Source organism: Malurus melanocephalus, unplaced genomic scaffold (genome assembly GCF_030028575.1).
Source record: "Malurus melanocephalus ecotype Western Australia unplaced genomic scaffold, MMel_1.1 scaffold_311, whole genome shotgun sequence".
Classification (NCBI taxonomy): Eukaryota; Metazoa; Chordata; class Aves; order Passeriformes; family Maluridae; genus Malurus; species Malurus melanocephalus.
Window position 1 is genome coordinate 830,461 of NW_026623543.1, and position 24,581 is coordinate 855,041.

At 35.0% G+C, this 24,581-nt stretch overlaps 1 protein-coding gene across 7 annotated transcripts in view; it reads right to left on the reverse strand.

The window, feature by feature from the left end:
* Positions 1-24,581, reverse strand: part of NAV3 (neuron navigator 3) — a 184,564-nt gene that overhangs the window by 136,175 nt on the left and 23,808 nt on the right. For 6 of the 7 annotated variants that reach the window (XM_057377407.1, XM_057377410.1, XM_057377406.1 and 3 more), the window contains exons 3-6: positions 24,429-24,501; positions 20,152-20,329; positions 6,660-6,728; positions 3,797-3,936 (exon numbers count right to left, since the gene is read on the reverse strand). In XM_057377407.1, the coding sequence (XP_057233390.1) occupies positions 3,797-3,936; positions 6,660-6,728; positions 20,152-20,329; positions 24,429-24,501 (460 nt within the window). The remainder of the gene's footprint in view (positions 1-3,796; positions 3,937-6,659; positions 6,729-20,151; positions 20,330-24,428; positions 24,502-24,581) is intronic. The other variant, XM_057377411.1, reaches the window with a different exon arrangement.

Here is a 24,581-nt window from a genome sequence, read left to right on the forward strand (position 1 = left end):
TGATTTTGAGAAAGAGTAAATCCAACCTATTACAAGGATTTCTTATTTCTGCAAACTAAATTTTACAAGAAGTCAGTCTTCTCTTTCAGACTTAACCCCTTATTCCTGAGAGGCATAGTCAGCTGGTGGTGAAAACCGTTTTCTGCTTGAGAACTCAACCTCTGCTGTAAACGCACAGGAGGAACACAACACCTCCAGGTCAGTACAAAACCAGAAATTTCTACCAGAACCCAGCAAGACCATGATGATCAAATGGACATTTTCAAATCCACTTCTCATAGGCTGTTGCAGAAATAAAAGGACTTATGAAGAGTTGAATTTGGGCCCAGTACATAACCACTCTCCTTTGTCTTCTCATCTCTGACCTCTGCTATGTTCTGTGCTGCTAGTGAAGATAACCTCTGCAACAGGCTCCTCCACTACAGCAAAGTTAGCCATGACAATCTAAATATTCTGTAGCAGGCAGGTGTCCAGATTATCCACTTCCAGTCATTCACAATATAAAAAAAAAAGGTTAGTAGAAAATGCAAGAATTGCAAAGCATTGCTATAAGGATGTTTGAAGGAATAGGAGTTCTGTCTACTAAGATTAAAAGAATTCAGCTTGTTCAGCTCCCCCTTCCCAGCCGTCCACAAGAAMGTAGCTACCCCTTATCAGCATAAGAAGGTAACACTATCAACAACAACTGGAAAAACAGTGGCACCAGAAGAAACATACACATATCAGCTCTAGATGTACATACTGGCCACAGATAAATAACAATTTGCATCATCACACAGTAGAGTTCCAAGGCAGAGCTTCTCACAACAAGTACGGGCAAAATAACCAATACTATTAAAACTGAGTAAAAAGGAAACACAAATGCCATCTCATTTCATCATACTGAAAAGCTGGCAATGAAAGTCCACGACACAGAGATCCTTATTGGTGTTCAGATACACTGTTTATAAGTTCTAAGGAGTAAAGATTTGTTTTAAAAATGTGGTGTGCATTAGAATGTTATTTCTTTGCTCTACTCAAAATGCGCTGGTTTTCTACCTCATTAACAATCTGAATAATCACTTCATCTAAATAGTTTAATTTTCCTAGTTTTATTTCTGTCTTTATGTTATTAAGTCAGAGGCAGATAAATCTGACACATTCCTTGAAATTGATCCATAAGCTGCAAAGTCTGGCAAAAAGAACAGCTCTCACCAAAGCTCCACAAACAAGTTTCATCTAATGGCTTGTTTAATGTTTTGGCACATTCTGTGTTTCTGACTTAATCAGAGCTATGCACAGGTGCATGTGTCACACAATGGATCAGGTCTGTCTGTTTAGTAAAGAGCAAACATGCATTAGCACAGGGAAGCCAGGTTTCTTACTGTATGGAACTACTCCCTAAGCAATGCTCAAAGGAGATCATATCAATGACAGACTAAATAATGGAATACTAAACAAAAGGCTGATATCACATCTTATTTTGGATCACCTTCAGATCTCCTTTAACTCGGTGACAACACATCTATTCCCCACTGTGACTGAGTGACTGTGTTGTGCAGGAATGGATTACAGATACTAAGTATAACTAGATTTTTTAAAAAAGGTATTTTGCTGTATATATTTTCTGAGGTCTCCTTATAGCACATACAGGAAGGTGTACAGCAGAGAAAAATATAACAGTGGTCTGCCCTTGCGGCAGTCTGGAGGTCCCAGCATCCAACTGCTATTTACCTAGCACAAGTAATCTCTTTGTCTCAGAAATAGGGCATGTGGATTGTGCACCTATTACAAAAAAAGAAAACGTTAAAGTCATCTTGCTCCAAGCATCTGCATCAGAAGCAAAATTTGAAATACAAAGTCTATTATTTGTTCTGCAGTATAAAGAAAACACCTTTGTTACTGCATGGTGACACTATTTTTTAAAGAGAGGTTTTATATTATTACTATTGTATGGGTTGAAGTTTGCTTCTAAACAAATTCTTAAAAAATCTCAGGTTACAGAACATTCCAAAATACTTCTAAAAATACAAAAAAAAACTACTTGGAAATCTCATTGTAATATTAAAAAATTAGTCACTATAATAACAAAATTTAAAATATACCATGGTATAGTAGTTTTTCTCTTTAGGCAAAGTAGCAGCATAGTGCACTCAAATACAAGTTCTTGTATTCTTTTAGGATATTATGAAAGAATATCACTTTGCTATCCTTGCACTCACAGCAGCCATTTTCTCTAATGAACTTCTGCTTTATAGCCTAAAATAAACTTGTATTTATCTTTGATTATCATACAAAATTAATGTTTTTTCATCCATTCTGCTGTTTTGATAGGAAAAAAAATTAGAGATGGAAACATGTYGAATACAGTAGTCTGTAGATATGCAACATTAGGTTTTCTATTTCCTGTTGAAAACAAATTGATTCAAAATGAATTGATAGACTTTACAAAAGAAGCCACTCCTTATCCTCTTGCAAGTGACTTCACCAGAAAAACCTCATCAAGGTTCTCATTCTCTGCTGTAAAGAAATGGGAAAGCAAAAGAATTCAGCATGCAGAAAGTCACATAAATGTACAATGCAATGCAAACCTTAGCAGTCAAAAGACAGTTCTCAAGTAATGAGCTAAGAATGTTAATATCTACAAACATGTCTCACCTTGAATCATTTAATTCTCACAGATTTCAGTAGCAAATATGTCAGCAACTCTAAAGCCTAAACTCCTGTACATACCTTTACTCAAGCAGCCACATCTACTTCACAACTTCTCTACTGAATTTGTGAACTATACAGTGTCTGCTCAGTTTTCACTCTGATCTCTTCCTAGTTTTAGCTGGGATGTCTTGACACAAACAAGTCCTCAGTAAAATAAAACCACTATAGAACTACGTGAAACATTCAATCTGACAATAAAAACAAAGAAATAGCTATTGAAAGGATGGTTTTATATCTTCAGATACAGCTAGGGGCAAAGCATGTTCATCCGAATTTTGTAAAAAAAAATCTGGAGAGCTGCCTGTTGCTTGGATGAAGAACATTCATTGCATTCTTGTTCCTCCCACAGACCCCAAGGATGCAAACGGGTACTATGTATATTGTATCATTTTCAATTGGATTCTAACCCAGAGATATGAATAAAATGCTTTTCATTATACAAAGGGAGCAAAAAGGAGAGGAAGGGGATGGATTAGTTACACAACTCGGAAAGCTGCATTTTTGCATTATTCTTTTTGAGATAAAGCCTGAAGAGGCATATTTTCCAGGAAAATAGAGTCAGGGTGAGAGAAACGGAAGGACCCAGGGTACCCAGTTCATTGTCGTAATGGCTGCTCCAAATCCCTGCAAAATGTCATTACATTTGACTTAATTCTCTATCCTTTATTCAGTATTATACAGGCACTAGGTAAGGTTCTGAAAGAATGTAACATTCTGATGCAAATATAATATTCTGATTCTTCTCCATTAGAGCCTAAGATGCAAAGTCCCGTGAAAATGATGGCAGTATTCCTTTGGGTTAAGAGTAGACCTGAATATGGAATAACATTATAGGCATCCAATATGGATTAACTTTTACTTTGTAAAGATCACATTGTGATATTTCCATCAAAGATGGATAAAATATAATTATAACATCTTGAAAGTTTTCACATCTGAACTTTAATCCCAACTGAACCACAAGTCCTATTTCAGACCCCAATTTCCATAGATCTTCCTTAGCAAGTCTAAATATTACATTCACTTCTTTGACCCTTGTGGATATTTTTTCCCCCCTTCTTGTGTGTTATGAAGAGTAAACTTAGTAACTTTCATCCCTTACCTTTTTCATTTCCGTTTGCATATTGTGGAGGCTTGTTTTTATCAATGCTGTTAAAGCTCTGACTTCTCCGATTTAAATTGGAAGCTCCCTGGACTTTGGTACTGCTGCCTGCAGCTGGCACCCTTGAGGGTCCTGGAAGCCTGAAATGGTAAGAAATCAGTGAGAAATCAGTTCATTTYATGTAATGCAACATACAGTGGAGACAGTATGCAGATACTGTCACAATTTTAAACCAACTAAACTCAGTGAATTCAGGTAAGCAACAACAAACAGGAGGATTCAAATTAGTTAAGACTCCACAAATGAAAATAAAAGCTTATCCTTATGCACACAAAAGGGAAAAAGACGCTTTCTAGAGTCACAAGACATGTAAGAAGATGCTTTGCATTTGCCATTAACATTGCTGAAACAGATTCATCCTAAGAAATATTAAAGTGCAATATCAACCGTTATTAAAACCTATCACTTTTGGAGAGGAAATATTAAAGAAATAGATTAGAAAGCACAGCAATACATAGTTGAGATCTATTTTGTGTCTCTAATAAATGTTTCACAGTTGTGTTTAGCATGAAATCTGACTTTTTAGTTATCATTTGAGTTATTTTTCAGAAGGCTATTGGCTAAAATACTTCCACCTTACTATTGTAAATGAAAGATATTGAAAGTACTTATTTTATCTAAATGATACAGATGCCTTTATACATTTCAGATAGAAGTATATAATGCAGACTATACAGTTCATTTCTTAGTATTTGCTGCCACCATCTGAACCTTACTGCAYGGCTATGCTAAGGAAAAAATATAGATTATTGTAGTTTCTGGCCTGTGTAAGCCAGCTTCTGTTTTCCATCTGAATCTGTTTTCTGCTGTAAGATTCCTTATTATGTGCCTACTTCAAACTTTCTAAAGCACCTTCGTGGGCACCCCCAATCCTTTCCAATTTTGTTATTTCTTAGGCAAAATTAGTTGCTTAAATCAGTCATAGGATTTTGCCATAGGAGAAGAGCATCTCTCTTCTGTTTCTTGCTTATTGGAATGATTTTAATAATGGCATGCAAATTATACCAGAGTTATCCAATTCTGTTAGTTTCACTGTATTATGAAAGAGCAGCATCAGAAGGAAGGGAAAAAATCACATAACAAAGAAGTAAAAAACATTTGGTTTCTTCAAAATTTTTTTTGTTTAATACACTGGCGTAACAGAAATGTTCAAAGCATTTTATTTGCATTTTCAAACATATGTAAACAGCTCCATATTCCTTTTCCTTACCACTTGAAACCTCAGAGAACTAATCCATTCATTATATTTATGGCTCATTCTGGCTGCCAGCCTGCCCTGCTAGTCTCTGTGCAGAGCCCAGAGCAGACTGTCTCTGCTCTGCAGCTAACCTTTGTTAATGCTCTGGCATTACTCGACAGTGTATGCATGCTAACCTTTACTGTGACCCATGAATTCGAGTGATCTTCTGATCCCTGAAGAATACACTAAAACAAACTTAAAAATCCATTTGCTCCTTCTCATTAGCCTAATTTGACAGGCAGTAAGAGCCCTGAGATCATTTGTCAAAGGTAATGACAAAAGCAATGAAAAGGCATGTGCAACACTAGAAACTCATCTGTTCTGTTCAAAGATAAAATAGTTCTGCATATATTCTGCATGCCAGAATTCCAGAACTTGCCACAGTAAGCACATTATGCATGAGGTCATTTTCTCTACACACTTTCCAGTTTACCTCATTTGCTGACTTCCTTAATTGAATTCAGGTTTTTAATTGCTCTCGCAGAATCATGTTAAGCAGCTAAGGAAATGCAAAGAAGAGTATAACAAATAAGGGACAAGTCACATACCTCTGAACAGGCTTCGGAAACACTGCCACAGATTTAAAGTATTAGACAATAAGACTGTTAACCTTGACATGTTGAATGTGGACAAGACAGGAGCATCAGCAATAAGGAAAACCAAGACCTATAAATGCAGGTGCAAAGCAACTGGACGGTGGTATAGCTCATTTCAAGCTATCACCAGCAACTCACATTGTGTTAGTGTTCTATACTGCAAAACGCAATCTTTATTGTAGATGATGCAATTTAGAGTTCATTGGTCTCACCAATGAACTGTACAGCAAAGGTATAATTAACAAACACATTATTTAGTGCCCCTGCCCACATTAAAAAAAAAAAAAAAAAAAAAAAAGCTAGAAAAACAAGTAAGCTTTAGACCACAGCTTCTTTCTTCTGCAATCTGGCTTGTGGATTTTAGTGCTCATGGAAAAGACAGACTAAAAGCACTGATGGAATCTGAAACAGGTCAGCTCCTACACACAGCTCTGTCAATTTCACTGCCAAAACAAAGCCTCTCATTCACGGGGACTGTGTGCAGGCTACTCTTGATGGAGCAGAAGTCTTGGAAGTAATTCTYTTTTTTCTGCTCTATTTTGCTTCTGCTTAAACTTGACTCTGTGAACTCAGGCTTTCAGGGGGGTTTGCTACATATGCAAAGCATCTAGTGGGAAGTGGGGTAGACTCCCAAACATCTTTTCACTCATGACAAAAGTCAGGAATTGAGCCAGAAAGTACAGAGCACTAAAATCACCAATTAATCCTTCACATCCAATATTTTACAYGCAGGATACAAAGACGCAGGATACATAACAACCTAATATACAGTTCAAATCAGCCAGCTGGCCAAAAGCCAATTAATACGAGGCTTTTCTGTGGCAAAGCTCATCGTTGCAAAGCTTGCACACATAACAAAAATTACACATTGTTTAGTGTCTGCTTAAGTCCAAAGGATAAAATACCCATGGGCATATACTTGCTTGAGTATCACTAACAGGCAATAAATTAGAGATATTTAACTGACCTAGAAGCCTTTTTTTGACTGGTTGCAATTCCACTGTGATTAGACTGAGTTGCATATCTGGCTGTGAGACTGTATGAGAAGAAACAGAGAAATTGAATTAAAGAATTTCTTTGAATATGTATAGAAAGAACACACTTACCAGCAAACTATGAGTTAATGAATGCATATTGAACATGGGTAGAAAACACCARTTAATTGGCAACAATATGAAACAATGTAAACATGCATATTTTTATGAGAGATGCAATGAACAGATTATGAAACAATGAATATTGTTATAATTTGTGTCATTTGCTAGAAATTATCTTATGAATAGACAAAGTGAGCAAATTTCCATAGTGACTGAATTCCTGAATTATAACTCAGTTTACATAGAATTGTACCTGTAAACAATGTGCCTCTTTTTTTTTTTTTTCTTTTCTATGAAAACTACTAAGCACAAACACACACTTAGTGGTCTCTCCACCAACCTGACTGGATTAATGGTATGGCTGTTAGAAACAGGTTTACTATACCAAATTCAACGTGGACTCAGAAAAATTCCTGCTAAAGCAAGGTGACCCTCCTGATGGTAGAGCTGTATGGAAGAAGCCTCCTATCATAAATTTTATTACTGTTACAGCACAGTTCCTGTATGTGATGACCCAGGCAATGAATCAGAGGCTGCATGAAGAAAGCTCTGCCATGTGCATAGACTCACTTTGAAATTCCACAAGAAAATGCACCTTTGTCTATTAAGGCATCCAAGAAATACTTCTGCAACTGAAAACTTGTTATGATGTAAGGCTAAAAACTGTACGTTCCTTTTGATACCCAATAACCTGGCATTACTCGACAGTGAATTATTTCCTCTAATGTTTTATACCTTTGCATAGGGGGTATGTTCAGTGTATGGCCAAGGTACAGCCTTCTGTCAGGTAATCTGAGTTTCCATACTCAAGTGTATCCTTTGGGATCCACACAGTCTAAGGCTGTAGAGAGGTGCCCAATCCAGGTGCAATCACAACATCAAATTCCTTGAATTATTAAGGAAGTCATGGAAAACGGAATAAGCAGAAATTCGGATGGTCACAGATTTCTTTTGTTTGGGTCTCAAAGTTCTGCATCTTGCAGCAATTCTTCTGGAATAGCAGAGCTGAAATGAGCAGCAGCCAAAACCAAAGTGCTCTAGTTCCAGCTTTGTAGACTTGCAGCACTTACAAAAAGCACCTTGTGGTATTGAGTCTACCAAAATTGTGTTAAGCAATTTCTGCCAGTCCACTGAAGCAGCCAGCCTGAGTGTAGAGCAGATGGGAGAAGCTGTCAAGTAAGAAAGGTCTTACCTTTCTTAGCACGGCAGTGTTGAAAAGGGGCAAGAAGGTGCCACAAAGCAAGGGAAAATGTGAAACTGGAATGGGATGTGAGATTACTGCTACTTTACCAAATTTAACCCCAACAAAGGGTTCAGCACAGCCTCTGTTCCTCCCAATTATAAATGGCACATTTGTACATGATGAATATAAAGAAGAGTACTTCAGTCTTAAGAGAGCAAAAAGGAACCATTCAATACGTAAAAGAAGCATTCAATTTTCTGACATATATATTCACAGTAATGCCAACAAATTGCTTTTTTATATGACCATAACTTCTGTGGATGTTATAATTACTTACAATAATATCAAAAGAATATATTAACAATTACACTTTGTGTATTTTTATCTATCTAGTTTTTTATTATATTGCATTATATTTCTTAATAATGTCTGGACTTATAATGCACATGTGCCATAGGTTATCTAACTGAAATTGCTACATTTGTGCCTGGCATTATAGCCCATCTTTTAGTGAGATCTTTCTCTCTTTTTTCCCCCAACATATTTAAAATGAAGGAATCTAGAAATCAATAGCTGGTTATCTGCGTTGACTAAAATAAGATATTTGTAAGAAAAATTGTATGTCAAATAAAACCTTAGTGTGTTTGAGCTGTAAAAGGTGGAATGATAGACAGTACAATCAACACAGACAGTAAGATGAGAAAAGAGTGAATAGGATGGCATAGTGTAACATAGCAATTCTACCTCAAACAACACATTCCAAAGTAAATGGAAAGACCAAAGAGCTTAATTTCAGCACTGAGAAGCTAGTCCAGACTTTTTARTAGCAATAAATACATAAAATACCTATCTGATAATGCCTGCTAGAATGTTTTCCTTCTGTGCCTGTCACTTGGGCCACCATCCACTAGCAAATTCATGAAATATCAGCCTACAGACTGCTTTCAAACTTTCCGGACAGGCTTGAAAGTCATTGATGAAAGTGTCAACGTCAGTGACGCATTATTTGTAAAGCATGATTTCCACTGTGACTGAGTAAAAAAAATTATTTTCCCAAGTAATGTGACAAAAGAAAGGTAAAAAGAGAATTTAACAACTTACAAAGCCGGTGCATCAAGTTCCTAAAGACTTTAGGTTTTCCTTCTCAGTTAGCATTGGATCTGCCGGGCCTATTAAAGCCTTGCAGGGATGTGTTTCCCCATTGCTCCTCTCGCTTTTATGAACATGAACTGCAACACTGTTGCAGACTAGAGTTTAACCTAGCCAGGGTTTAAGTTATACCCTTCTTAGGGTATAAACAAATATTTACCTTCATCCCTCTGTCCTACCAGATAGTTGTCTGTGAGTAGTATCCATCAGTGAGGAAAATAAACTTGGTTTGCTTGAAATGGTTGCTTTTAATGCTTTAAATCCACACCATGATATAGTAAGTATGTGTCTGGAATAAAGCAGTAAATGGATCTTAACAGATCAGACAGTATCAGTTTAATGCTACAACATTCAGGACAAGGAAGGCTTTACTTGTCAGAGGGATAGAAGGGGAAAATTTTGAAGGCCTCTGCTTCTCAGCTACCCAGACCCTTTCCACTGCCATAATACTCATATCAGCAACCATATAGACCATGTACACAGGACCAGGCACCATGCTTAGCTCTCCTCTTCCAAATAACACATTGAGGAAGTGAAGAAAATCCCATCCAAAACAGTTTATAAACTTCCTTAGAAATTATCTGGACTCTGCAAAAATAATGTGGACTCTGCCTTCCATGTGGAAGTCATCAGCATGTTGTCTTATGAACCAAGGAAACACAAGTCAATACAACAGATATGAAATGGTGACAACTGTGAAATTTTTTTTTTGCTGTGAGAAAATTGAATGAACATCCCAAGACTGACCAGAAAGGCAATTCAGCACCAAGGTGGCTGAAGTAGTATTGAGAAAAAAGCACAGTGATGTTGCTGACCCCCAAGGTGCTGATGAAGAACACAGAGGTGATTCAGTCCCAGGCAGGACAGGGTTACAAAATGCTCCTAAAAGCTGTAGAGTAAACTAGGAAATCAATATAAGCTACAATACTAAAGGATTTCATGTGACATTTAGGGAGAGGTTTTAGTAGTGGACTTGGCAGTGCCAGGTCTTAGCAGCTGGACTTGATAAACTTAGAGGTCTTTTCCAATGAAATTCATTCTATGATTCTATGAAGAGAGAAGGAAACAGATTGTTTGACACGGACTAAACTACCAGAAAGTCTAGTTGCCATACAACATTTCAGAAAAAAGCAGGCCCTTGAAAGTTGGTTAACAGATAAAGCTGAAGGATGAAGTTTCTATAAACCTGAACAGAGCATGACTCAAGCTAAAATTATTTTAACCTCCTTCTTCAAAAAGTAACCCATGCAGTGACACCCTGAACATCATCTACTTTTTATTAAGTCTTCCAAAGGATCAAAAGGATCATTCTACATCACACTGTCATTTTCTTATAATATTAAGAGTCACGTGGTGGTTCAGAAATGCTAGCTATGTGTTATGTTAAAATCAGAAAAAGGCAAAGGGGTTTGTAGTATATAATCAAATTCTCCCTTACTGGCATACTTGAATTTTAATATGCTGTTCATCTTATAAAGTGCATTTAATCTCTCGTGTGAACACTTTTATATGAGAACAATTCTCTGAAAAAGCCTAGTTTAAAAAGAATGATTTTTCAATATAAAAATTTGCCCAGAAGGTCTCAATTGTGCTGTGCATTTTTTTTTTTTTTTAATAAACTACTTGGCTGCTCATGATCCTACCAGCACAAGAGATAATATTCTAAGGTATATCTGACTACAAATTCCAAGTGTGCCTGGAAAGATGCCACAAGAAACAAAAGTTTCCAGGTCCCTCATGATACCAAAGAGTTTGGGCAGGAAGAAGATCCCTGATTCTCCACATGTACAGCCAAGGAACACTGAGGAAGAAACCAAAAAACTTGATTTTCTCTACAAAATTTTTTTTCCAGACATTTCTTTTCCCTTTTTAGCCCAGTCTTGGTGGGCTATAGATATATGGCTATATCTGCATATATGCATTTATATACCTAAACATATATATATATATATATATATATATATATATATATATATATATATATACATTATACATATTTATTTACAAATAAATAAACATTAAACATTTTTATAAATGTTATATATTAATGTGTATTTTATAGATAGAAGTATATTATTGGTATATATCTACAATATAAACACACATTTATCTTTTCATTCACAAGAGGAAATGTCTATGGCTCAGGCAGTTCTAGCTCATACCCTGTCATCTGTTCTAAATTAGTTGGACATTTCTCCTTTCCGCTCTTTGAACTTCTGGAATCCTCTTCAAACAATCTGTCTCCAAATATTCATGCTTGGAGGTAAAAGTAAAATTATGTTTTCAATGTTTTCCTATTGTTCACAACTCATAAACGAAAATGCAGATAACCCAGTTTTCTGRGTTATTTTGCATCAATATTTATGTTCTTGCAGAATACAGAGACTTATAATAAGAATGAATTTCTGCCACAGCAACCATAGCTTTCCTGCTCTGGTCCCACTATTTTTCGTGCAGATATTTAGTAGAAGTATTTAATGAAAAAGTACATGAACTACAACATTAAAGAAACAAAAGGGATATCAAGCAGTAACTGTGTGGTGGTTTAGGACACTGGGCTACTTAGCCACTGTGCTAAACCTAACCTGTAACACACCTAAAATGCTATTTTAAACCCTATTATTTTTCTCTGAATAAATTGGCCAGTGGATAATAGTGTGCTGCCAGAACTAGGACTAGGCCCTTAGGGACCAATTTTACCCTTTTATGACCTTATCTCTATAACATTTATGATCTTATACTAGAACAAAATTGTATCAGAGTATCTGCATAGAATCACATGCCTTCATGCAACTTCACAGTTTGATACAATAAAACTGTAATAAAGCTTTTTCCTAGAGGGAATGAAAACAGAGGTGACAGAAATGCTGATGCTCTTGCTTCTTCAAATATACACTAATTGTCTCTGAAATATTTGCATAGATTTCTAGAAAATCCACATTCATAACACATCCTAATGTATGTCTGGGATTGCTATAACCTGCATCAGTCAACAAATTATCACACAGTTAACTGTTTCTCTTGACAATAGTAAAATAGATTTGTTAGCATTTTTGTTTGGTCTCCCAACTGACTTTAAAATGGTAAAGAGCTTTGCAATGTAAAGAATATACAAAAGATTCTACCAGCATTTCAGCCATTTTCCCTTAAGTATTTTCAAAACACAAAAAATTCTGGTAAGTCTGGTGAATTTTAATTAACAAAATCTCTTTTTCCCCCCCTTTTATTTTTAAATCTAGCTTCCAGAGGCAATAATTGTCAAAAGCACTGCCTATGCTGCTTTGGAATTTACATGGATTTTTATTTTGGAGTTTTTTTGGTAAATGATGAAAGTCATTTCCTCCACAGCAGCTGCTAACTGTAATGTTATTTCATTAACTGACACCTGAAAAAACCACAATATGTAGAATATCAAATTTGTTGCACCATCTGTGAAAATAGATAACACCTGATTAAAAGAACTGACATAGGCAAAGAAAGTATCAGTAAAAGTATAAAACTATGATTTAAATGAATGCAAGAATGTAATGAAAAGACTGAGCCACACACTGGTGTCAAGGCACTTATTAAGGAATAAATAGGAACAAAGAAAGAACATTTTACTTCACAAGAAGTAAAAAAACATATAAAAATAAAAAGGAATTAAGACTGCAATAATTTATTATGGCTACCCTTGCACCTTTCATGTGTTGGAATTTCATTTGCCATATACAAATAATTATAGGCAACATTCCACTTTCGCATGACATCAGAATTAAACAGGTGGCAGCTGTGGGGAAGTAATAAATGTACAGACATTTACTTTAGATTTAATTTTTAGAGAAAGAGAAGAACTAATGAATCTCAGTGGAGACTAGGTGCTAGGGTAAAGCACCAAAGAGTGTCTGAAGGAAAAATCTCATTATAAAGCTTTTATTTCTTCAAAAGGAAATATATAAAATATTGGATTCAAGTGCTACAAGGATGATGGAACACTTCCCATTAAATTCTACATGACCTGGATTAGCAACAGTGAAAATTATGGCCAAAGTGCATCAAAACTGACATACAAAAAGTAATGAGTGGCAAGGGTGACACGGGCCAAACACTGAGAATATCTGGAATGTACAAAATGAAATTGGCACTAAACTGATTTGAAGCACCCTTTTGAAAACTGTAAGAATAGATAATGAGAAAAGATGATAGTTGCATTTTGAACTGCAAACAGAAGATGAGGCAGGAAAAAAAATATTGTTCTTGACAAGAGGTAATTTAAAAACAGAAGAAAGCAGTGTAACTACATGTCACGTGTTCCTAAAGAAAATGTTCCAGCATCAGGTACTTTGCAAGGAGAAAAAACTGTGTAACACACACAGGGAGATACCAGTCAGTAAAGGACACATTTTAAGCACCCAGCCTGCAGAAGTAAGTAAGAAGGCAAAAGATGCAATCAGTTTATGAAAGATTGGTAGTGAAATTGTCAAATAAAGGATGAACAGTTAAAAAAATCTGAAATGCTATTGAGAGACTAAAAATGCTATAATTTTTTCAAAAAAAATTCTATCTAGGCATGCTATAGTATGTTTGAGTGGCGTCTTATAACTGTAGAAAAGACCACTTACTTCAGAAACTGAATGTCACTTTGAATGTCCCCCATTAGTTTAGGCTTAAAAAATGTAATTAGCTATCTTAGAGAGGATGGGCTCTCTATGAGAAGAAGTATATGAGAAGCACATTCTTACTACTGCTTTGTTCTGTCTTTTCTGTGTGAAGGTTTTTGGATGGGTTATTCATTTGCCACTGAGAGATACCAAATGCTTTATTTACTTGGACTTCAGGACAAATTTTATGGAAGTACTTCCTTTCTGAAGTTCCTGTCATTGGGAACCTTGAGGACTGTTATGATTCTCTCTTTGGGGAGCAGAACAAAATGGGGCCAAAGGTGATTTGCAAGGTAAAATCAAAGGTTAAAATAAAACTAAATGCCTAAGGGCCATTTGAAGATCAGCTTCCTTCAGATCCTGGAATAATTACATTAAGCAATTCATTCTACATTATCTCCCAGACACATAAAATTACATCAGATTAGATTAATAGCACTTCATTTGCTTAGACCCTTACCGGCAAAAAGAGAACAGAAAGAAGAAATAAATATTTTCCTAATTTTTCTTCTTTTCAGTGATTAGACAATGATTCTGGGAATCACCTGAGATGAGATAATGACAGTGGAAAAAGCAGGAACTACCTACCTGTTTCCCTTCACCAAAATCAAGTGACTGGCAAGAGCCAAGGACAGAAAAGGAACTTGCTTCATCACTTCCCTTGTCATGACCAAGGAAGACACACAACTATGTACACCTTCCATTTTCTGCCCATGTCAGTCCACTTGGTGTAGACTGCTGCAACTTTATTCAAAGCCTTGAAAATATTTAAATGAAGGCCTTTTTCTAAACATAATGATGTAATCAAGACTGCTATGCAGTTTGTCACTATTTTGACAAGATATTTCAATTTCTATTTCAATTCATAATCATAACCACTACGTTTTCATTATTGTATTTCACATAGCACAAGCTCTGGGTCCATATGCTTATTTTCTTCCCTAGTAGTTCTGAGCAGCAGGCAATGTGAAACCCAGTTCCTTGCAGTAGTTATACATACAACTGCCTGTAGAAATCAGCTACCTAACTTTGTTTATATGCCTGAAAAACCAGGGTGCACTTTTAATACAACAAATTTAACCAAATCCATCTGGACCTCAAGCTGTGCTCATGATTCTTGTACGTGATAAACAGTTTGTCCATCTCAGGGAATTTTTCTGACAGCTTACTGAAACCAGTTACTATCTAATCTGTAAATGAGACAGAACTTCCTTCATCCACATGTGTTTTCTCTTAGTATCTGGGTGGTTCAAAGATCATCACTGCAGATGTATTGCTCTGATAATGGAATTCACTAGCAAAGCGAAGCATAAAAATATAATGTAACCATTGTCATCTAGCTGTACTGACAGATATAAATAAGGCCACCAGCACTGTATTTTTTAAAATAAATCTCAGAGCTGCAATCAAGTCATAAGGAAAGAGTGAAGGCCAACTTCAGATTATGAAGTATTCAATTCCCAGTTATTCATTAAAGACTGTAGGAAATTTTGGGATAAAAAGAAATCAGAAATCACATCTAAAACATTCTTTGCCTTTGATTACCACTAAGTATTTACTGCATATTTTTTTTTACTAATAGTCTAATAATTTCAGAGTTTTTATAATTAGTGGTACAAAACTATTATGTTCCATAAAGGAAGAAAGCTTTTTGTAAGGAAATTTCACTTACTATGAGTCAACTGCTTTCATTCATTTTACATTTAATTTGAAATGTTGCTGCTGGTCCTAGGATTAGATAGGCCAATGATACTCTTTCACAAGAACAATCTTGATTGCTTTCTGTGTGCAGTTTTCAATCCTGATGTTGGTCACAGACAGATTCAATGGGGATAGGAATGTTAGAGTATCGCCACACTGACCAGTTTTGGATAACTTTTTCAGGAGCCTGAGAAAGAAGGTTCATTCTCCTCCCATGCAAACTTTGCACTAAGGGAAGAGAGGTTCCTCCAGAAATTGGTTTAATTACATTCCTGATCTGTGTTGTCTCCTAGTCATCCAAGGATAACTAGCCTCTCGAATTAGCCTCCTGAATTCCCCATTTCTGCACAAACCTCATCCATCCAGTCTGATTATAATCTTGCCCTGTGGCCTCTTTACCATAGCAAAACAACCTGTGTATGAAACCTGCAGAGTCCTAATATAGTTTGGTGCCTGTTTCAGTTTTTGTTGACAAACTCAAAGTAGTTGACAAACTCAAGTAGTTTGTCTTCAGTGGCACAAGGAATGGGTTCAGACACAGTAATGATCACAGACATTGATCATAACTGAGGACATCTTAACCTGGAAATGAGGATGAGCACCATCATCATCATCATCATCATCACCACCAGTCTTTTAAATCAGGAGAGTGAGATGCTAGCCCAAAACCTTGGTCTTCAGCAGGGCTTGAATGCTACCACATCTGTAATCTGACCATCTTCAGTGTGACTGCTCAGAGGTGTTCCCTCTCCCATGAATAATGTGCATTTCTCTTGGAGAAAGTGGAAGGCATCACCCTTTCACATTTGTTTAATAAAGAAAAAACAGCTTTTTACCTCCTAGTTGAAATAAAGTTGAAATTACACAATATGCTTACTACACCTTAGCTGGGAGCAATGAAGAAGATAACTTTTCTCATAGAATATTCTAACCTAAAATAACCTCAATTATTAATATAAACTAAGACATAGTTTCAAATATTTAAAGTACAACAAGAAATATGATTGGTTATTGAAGATTTAGAAAATTTTAGAAGTCTATAAAAAGTACCCACCTTTTTCAGTGTATATATTTTGCTTTTGTTTACATGAATGCACACATACAAACACAAGGATATTAAATGCACTTAAATGTACAGAGTGTATAAAAAAAGAGCTTTATTTCTCAGGGGTCTAACGAAGTAGATATGTGTGAGTCTTCCACATGGTATAAGAAGATGAATTTCACAATACCCTTGAAAATTTACTCAAATTAGGTTTGAAGCATTTTGCCATCATTGAAAAAAGATGAATGTGCCACATACATGTTAGCAGCTATGTTCATTTATCTGGTTTCTGCCTTAATAACAAGATTATTATTCTTGTTCTTTTCTAAAACCTGAAAGAACTATTTCTAGGTAATAAAGAACCACAGGTCAACTTAATGGAAAGTACTCTCTGTTATGTGCATTTGCCAATTTTTTTTTTCCAAAATATACATCACAAGTGATTTTGTGCCATAAGGCTTGTACATACCAAACCTTTCCATACATATGTTAGAAATGTTAGAAAATGGAAAGATTCAAGAACTTTTAAAAATATATTCAGAACTGTAACACAGTAAAAAATGGCATACCTGCACAATAAATGTGTACTCATAAATCGCCTTAAAAATTAACATTCTCTATGAAAGGACAAAATAACTTGTTTGATCAACAGTACTTCAGAAGAAAACTAAAATTACTCCATTATTGATTGATAGCAGATTATCTACTGACTTAATAATTTCATTTGGGCAATGTGAAGAATGTACATTAACGCACATTTCAGATTTTATCACTTTCCAAAATTCTCTGTTCAGTGAAGTATGTYGGTTTCAGTATCTGTGTGAAAACTACTTTTTGCCAAAAATATCTAAAGGCCTCAAGTGTCCCATGGAGCACTCATGTGAGCTCCTTAGGACCTTCAAAATTATGAGCTATCATCATATCATCAGCTCAGTTATGCTGATTGCTTCCGTAATTACTGCTGAGACAMATCAGACATGAAAGCAATCATAGAAATCAGTTTGGAGAATCATGTAAGCGACCTGTCCACATTTCAGATAGCAAAAGGTGGGCAAGAGGCAAGATGACTCCCAGCAAAGTCATCTTTTGGTTTTTAATTTCGTATTTTGGCTTCTTTCTAAAAAGAAAATTTCTTTTACTCATTAGCACCTTTAAATTAAAGAGGTGTTTTTGGGAAATATTTTGAAATTATTTTTCAAATTACTTGTTTTATTGTGAAAAAATTAATTTTATTGAATCACTGCTATGAAAATAAGTGTTGCTAAGTCCACCACAGAGAATTCAAATCTGTGTATGTTTATAGATACCCTTCTATTTGTGGAAAACTTGCTTTCATATGATGCAATTTCTCTTAGAAGGGGACATTACTTTATGGTTATGTCTTTATATTACTTCAAAACAGTGACAAATGAGAAAAACAAAGTAGTAATGGAAAAAAAAAAMCACCGTATTTCTGTTTGTTTCTAAGTTCCAGGGCTCCTTGTTTTGTTAGCAGCTCAAAATATTAGATGTATTTACAGCAGAGGATAGAAACTTTTCATGTAGGAGAAAGTTTTTAGTAGTAGGCACCCTTCTTTATCCTTAAAGACTTAAATTAAAAACATATGGAGAGAAGAAACCATACTTTCTCAGGCAATACAGAAGTTTATAGTGACAAGTATCAAACTCCTCTCTATTTGAAATCTTACTTTCAGTTTACAGATAAGAAATAAGAAAGATGGTATCAATCTTGATTTAATGATTTTTTGCATAGAAATATTTTACATCTGAAACATAGCTATGAATAGAAATGTAAAAATAATTATTTTGAACTCCTAGATTAAAGTGGAAGGTCTAAAGCACACTATTGGATGTAGAATTGTTTTTTAAACCAGCCTTAGATGTCACTCTACAAAAGCAGAAATTTGGGTGTTCTGGTACCTTGCCTTTCCTCTTAATGAAACATGCTTTAACATAGTAAAGTAGAAGAGGAGAAAAAAGTGCAGAAAGACCACAAGATCTCAGGGAATTAAAATGGAAAGCTTAACAAAAGATTCATCCCCTCTTTGCCTACCATGTGCAGTCATTGTCATCCAAATAGTAAAAAAATTGCTTTATCCAGGCTTTTTTTGGAAAAACCCTTGCAATATGAACACTAGAATTATTTTTGTTATTAAAATTTCACCATGGGTAAATTACAAAATCAGGAAATGTTCAGTTCTTTTACTAAATTATAAACAAAAACCTGTAACCAAAGGTATTTACAGGAAGCTGGCTAAGCTTTTAATTCCCCTGATAAAAGCTGTCAAAATTTAATTCCTGAATAACAAGATGTTATTGCCTTTCACACAGTATTAAATATCCTTCATAAAGCAGAAATTAAACTTTATAAAATGTTGAGAAGAAACAGATTATTTTAGTCCATAATTTCCTAAATTACATGTTAATAGTACACTTCATAGAAATAATTCAAAGACATTAATTTTCAGTAGCAGAGAAAATAAAAGCATTTTGCTTTGTAATGTCTCAGCCAAACACAAGTATCTCAATTTTTGTATCAAATGAGGTCATTAAAATGCTGTCAGCAACACTTTTGTTTAAAATGTATTTTTAAAACACTTCCAGTTCCAAGACACAGAACTCTTCCAAGCTGAAATGTTATAAGTTTTGTCAGTTGAAGAAGAAATATGTTTATAATAAACTTACAAGTGTAATTTATATGTGAAGGGACTAAAGAACCTGAATCTCAATACATTTTTCTGATGCTTTTAATCCAACATAGTTCATTGATATACCATATTCTAATCATAMAGTTGTTCAGTAAATCCACAAAAGCATTTTAAATGAGGATATAAAAAATACAAGTACTAAACCCAAGAAAACAACAAATTAAACTCTTCATTAAGATCTACAGTTCACATAGTATTAGATATACATGGCTTTTTCTTTTAACTTCCCGAATAAAATATGTGTTGTTAATACACTTTCCACTTAAATAGAGATTTGTGTTTCAAACTCATTCTTCTTTAGTGGCCTTTAAGCAACTACCTTCTAAAGTTATGGTTTTGGATGCTGAAAGTAAGGTAATTCGGCAATTAGGATTCTGCTGAATGCTTTGCTCTCTTAAAACCAGATGAAAAACTGGCCACCTAAAAGAAATAACTAGATTTAAGAGTATTTCTTCTCCTTTTTAAAAAACATTCAAACAGAATTAGGCCCTCATAATCCGGAATGTGTGGAGATAAAAAAGAGTTTACAACAAACAAAAGTGTTAATTGTGCCGTGTACCCATGTATTTTGCTAATTAACGGAAATTGTTCATTTACATGCGGAGCTGGGTATGTGAAGAAAACATTAAAATGACCAGTATATAAACCACATGTTGTGCTAGATGCCTCTTATTGAGCAATGGGCAGAAAAATCAATAATAAAGTACAAGAAAGACAATTAAATAAAATTGGAACTAAGTTTAATTGAGAATGTTCTCTGCTCTTGCTCAAGCTTTACTCCCAAGAAATGCAGGCTTATTACCAAAAACCACATTGAATCTGCTGCATAAACAGCTAAAAAATGAAAAGAAAATGGCCTACTTTTTGTACAAAAGTTTTTTTTAAACAGAAAAATAAAAAGCATTTACACCTGAGAAAACTAACTTTTTAACCTACCTTGACTGCATATCTTGGTGTGTTTTGGACTGGCTRATTTCAGCTGGAGTTGAAGGGACTTGCTGTTGTAGCTCCACCAAAGACTGGTAGTACTGTTGCTGCTGATGTTGCTGCTGTTTGTACCGAGACAAACTGAAAAACAGCCCTAAAATGGCTTTCAAATTTCCATTCCTTATTTCTAWTAARAAAAAAAAAAAAAAAAAARAAAAAAARAAAAAGGAAATTAAAACACCAAACACTTTGGTTCTAGACTTCAGTTTTTCTAACAGCCATACTAAAATATCTCTGTACATACCTAAAGCTGTACATATTTGTCTTATATCTCTTCATTTACCTCTAATATCAGAGACATTTTAGGTGTCACTGACAGTTTATTTTTTATTCTAATTTTTGTTTATTTATGTGTCAGTGTTGCAATAAACACCTATCTCTACAATGCCCTCATGATGTGTCATTTGCATGGTCATAAGCAAGAGTATATCCAACATTACATAAGATACATCTGAAATGAATACTCATGTCTTCAACAAAGTACAAATATTCTATTCTAATTAAGGATAAGTTCATTCAGAAAAATCTAAATTAGATGTACATCCCTTCAAACTTCATGACTTTAAAATACGCTTTATGCTTTAGGGGCAAATTCTGTGCACATTGGTAATAAGCAGTGGGTTCTAGAAAAATCGACAAGACTGTCCAATAATGGGTCTTGTCAGTGAGCACATACCCATTCATACATATGTGCAGGGAGCATGAGAGAAGAAAATGAACGGRAAGTTGTTTTTAAAAAAGGTGACTGTAATGCTCATGATTAAATCTCTGAACTTTCAAATGACATGATTTTATAGATTTCTATTTTATACTGCTATTACTTATAATGAAGAGTTCAAAACTACAGCTTTCTCAAGGCTAAAATAGCTACCTGAAAGCAATTCTGGTGAACCACAGCAGCACCACTGTGTCTCCCATTCTTTTTTCAGCCTTTGCCCAGCCTGAGATRAAGGTTTTAAAAGGATAATGCTATTCTTTGCTGATAAAGGATCTTAGTGTCAAAAAAGAAATCTCAGAAGGCTTTATTGAAATTGTCTGCAGCATATGTGTCTGTTTAAAACCTTGTTATTAATTTTCTTTGGTACTTACCATCTTGTGAAAGGTTTTTATTAGAACTACAGACTTGCAACCTAACGTGCAAAGCCCCAATCTTTGTGCCTTCCCTGAAAATCAAAATACTAATCTGTGTGTGCCACAAAAATTCTTAGGTAAATTTTCAAGCTGAATTTATACAAAATGCATTTCCATATATTTTAAATCATACTAATTCTTAATTCTTTTTCAATAGGATTAGGTGAAATATTAATACATATACTAACAGGCCAGCACACACCAGAGCTTTCATGCTCACAACCTGTTCTTCAAAAACAAACCAAATCCTGGACATTGGAATATACTTTTTAGAATGTAAATTTGTTCTAAGCAGCCATACGTCTCATCTTCCCTGTGAAGATGCTGCAGGATCTCTGATTACCAATGAGACCATGAGAGATATGCAGAACTTTCTCAGAATGAGTAAACTTTTATCCAACTAAGCATTTTGCAGTCATGTTGGACTCAAGGAAGATCATTGTCAAGCAATACAGAAAACTTATATTTAAAATTACCTTAAACACCACACCCCTGCTCCCCCCCCCCAAAAGAAACCCACATAACTATCCATTTTAAGTGGCTCTGATTTGAGAAGATTGTTGGCACATGACAGCAGTTTATTTTTTCTTATAATTTTGCATCATTTAATGCTCACAAAAAGAATCCTTTGTTAAATCCATTTGCTCTCTTTGTGTTAAACTGTATTTTTTTTACTAGTTTTAGAGAAGGATGCTAGCAGTGACTTTTTCTTTTGTACTTTTAAATAAGTTTAAGTTAGAAGATTTCTTACAAGCAAAAAATCCAGAAACTCCTAGTGTGTACTAAACACACATTTGGAAAATGAGGAGATTGTTTTAATTTGCAGCAACTGGATAACTATTTATCAGTTGGGCTCTCAGGCACAGATCCAGCAATCAAGATTTGAAAATTACTTTTTTCCTGGACCTCTTTGCTCAAATGTCAAAATGAAGTCAGAAATTGGTTGTGAAATCTTCAAAACTTGTTAAGCTTATGGTTCATTGTTCCAGAACCTTTCTGGTCCTTAATAAATGACCCTGTAATAACAAGACATTTAAGAGACACACTAAAACTTATTGCAAGAAACTCAATTTCTTCTCCCCCTAAAACATGGTAATATTTAGGATTATAAATACTAAAAAATGGTAATATTTAGGATTATAAATACTAAAAATGGTATATTTAAGAGAATCACACTTCCGCTGTATTTTGAAGAGTACAATTACAAAGACAGTGGTGGATTTACTCCAAATTCATGACCAACTGCCTAACAGCAGGATGAATTAAAATCTGACTTCAGCGTTAAATGTTAAAATTTGGTTTTTAAGAGCAATAAGCATTTAACCCTATGTAGTATTATTGATTTTAGTAGTATATGAACAAAAAGCTACACAATTGAAACTTATATCCTATTAAAATTATTTTCCAAAGAAAAACAAAGGTAGGAATAAAGGTGTTGGCGCGGCCATTTTGCAAGGAGACGGGGAGAGACACATAAACGACCTCGTAGACTTGGTTGTACGTGCTATCTCATCCGCTTTATTAATGGAAGCCGTGGCTTTTTATACCCTTGGCTCGTAATGGCGGCGGCAGTTAGACGTAACGCTTTTTGTAACAGGAATAACGGTAACTTAACGTACAGAAGCTCTTACTAACGCTCTAAATTTCCTTATAAGGTAGCTCTGCCGTTGCAGGGGGCTCGCGCTGACTACCCTCGCCATAGAGTTATATTGTGGCTTCTCACGGCCTCGCGGGCGCTCGAGATAGACCCGACTGGAACTGTTACAGCGCCTGCCGGCTGTCGGCCAACGGTGGCCAACGGCACCGAATGTTCCAGATCCTTCACGGACCTTCTCGGCCCTTACCAGGCCTAGGCCCCATAATGGCTTACCACATAAAGGCATTACAGAATGCACACAGATTTTGATTTTAAAAAGTACAGAAAATGTGTCATGTACTATGGTAAGATATTAAACAATGATAGGTATCCTCATAAAATAAATTCATGCTATGCACACATTTGATTCGTACTTTGTATGCAAGTAAAAATAGAAATTCTGGTTCTAAATAGTTTTGAGGTGAGTGACAACATGCAAACTTTCAGTATTCTCTTGCAACAAGGTTCTCTTAAATCACTTAAGGAGCTTTTTACAATTTGGCAATCAAAGTGAATAGATAGTATGTATCATGTCTGTGTTAAATGTCCTAGAAAGGTTCATATTGAGAAAGATTGTAATTCTGAGTTAATTTAAAAATCAAATAGTGACCAGCATTCCAGATTTCCTCTCCATAAATCTTCTATTTTCTACTGAAATTACCATTTCTTTTGTTGTCCTATAAGCAAAATAAAAATGAAAGTGTTGCCTTTCATTAATATCTGCTACCTTCAGCTACCAGACAGGTCAAAGGGATTTTGAGGTGCACAGCACCTTGCAGAACTGTTTAATTTGCTACAGGAAAAACACACATTTTATTAATTCACTTGCCTCTTACCTGAACAAGGGAAATATTACATAATAATTAAGACAACCAACATTTTGAATGTTTTTTTTTTTTTAATTATAATTTAGTCGCAACCATGTTAGGCAATAACTTGAGGTGACTAATACAGCAGAACAACTGAAGCAGCAAAACCATTCTCTCTGTCACTTAATAGGAGACATCAAAAGAAAACTATAATTTTCAGACTCATCTGGACAGCATTACTACTAATAATAAATTTGCTGAAGCAAATACTCTTCCCTGGGTTTATTTAACTGAACAAGATTCTTATATTTTTGTTTGTTATTTTGAATCAAATATATAAACAAGTTTAAAACAAGTATGCTTGGGTAGTTCTGTGCCTATCTAATATTGTGGAGATAACATGAAAAGATTAATACTATTGAAAAAATATTGTTTTAAAACATTGTCTCAAGCTTCATAAATAAGAAATTTCTTGGCTCAAATTCAAGGCAAAATTAAAGGAAAACCCTCTCACTTGCTATCACTAATCCATATTTGCATGCTGTTCAAAACAGCTGGAGGTTGGTATTTAGGTGCAAGTGATTTGTGTTAAGAAATTTAGCGTTCAGAAGAAAATCTTGTTATTTGTTCTGATGATTTGTTTCTCTTACCTTCTGCAGAAAGACCTTGGACATTTACGCCTCTGGCTGCCAGAAAGCTAAGGCAGACATCAACATTCTCAATCTGCAACATGAATAGAAATAACAGGCAGCATAAGACTATTTGACAAAATGTAGAAATGTTGAGAGAAGAAAAAAAAAAAA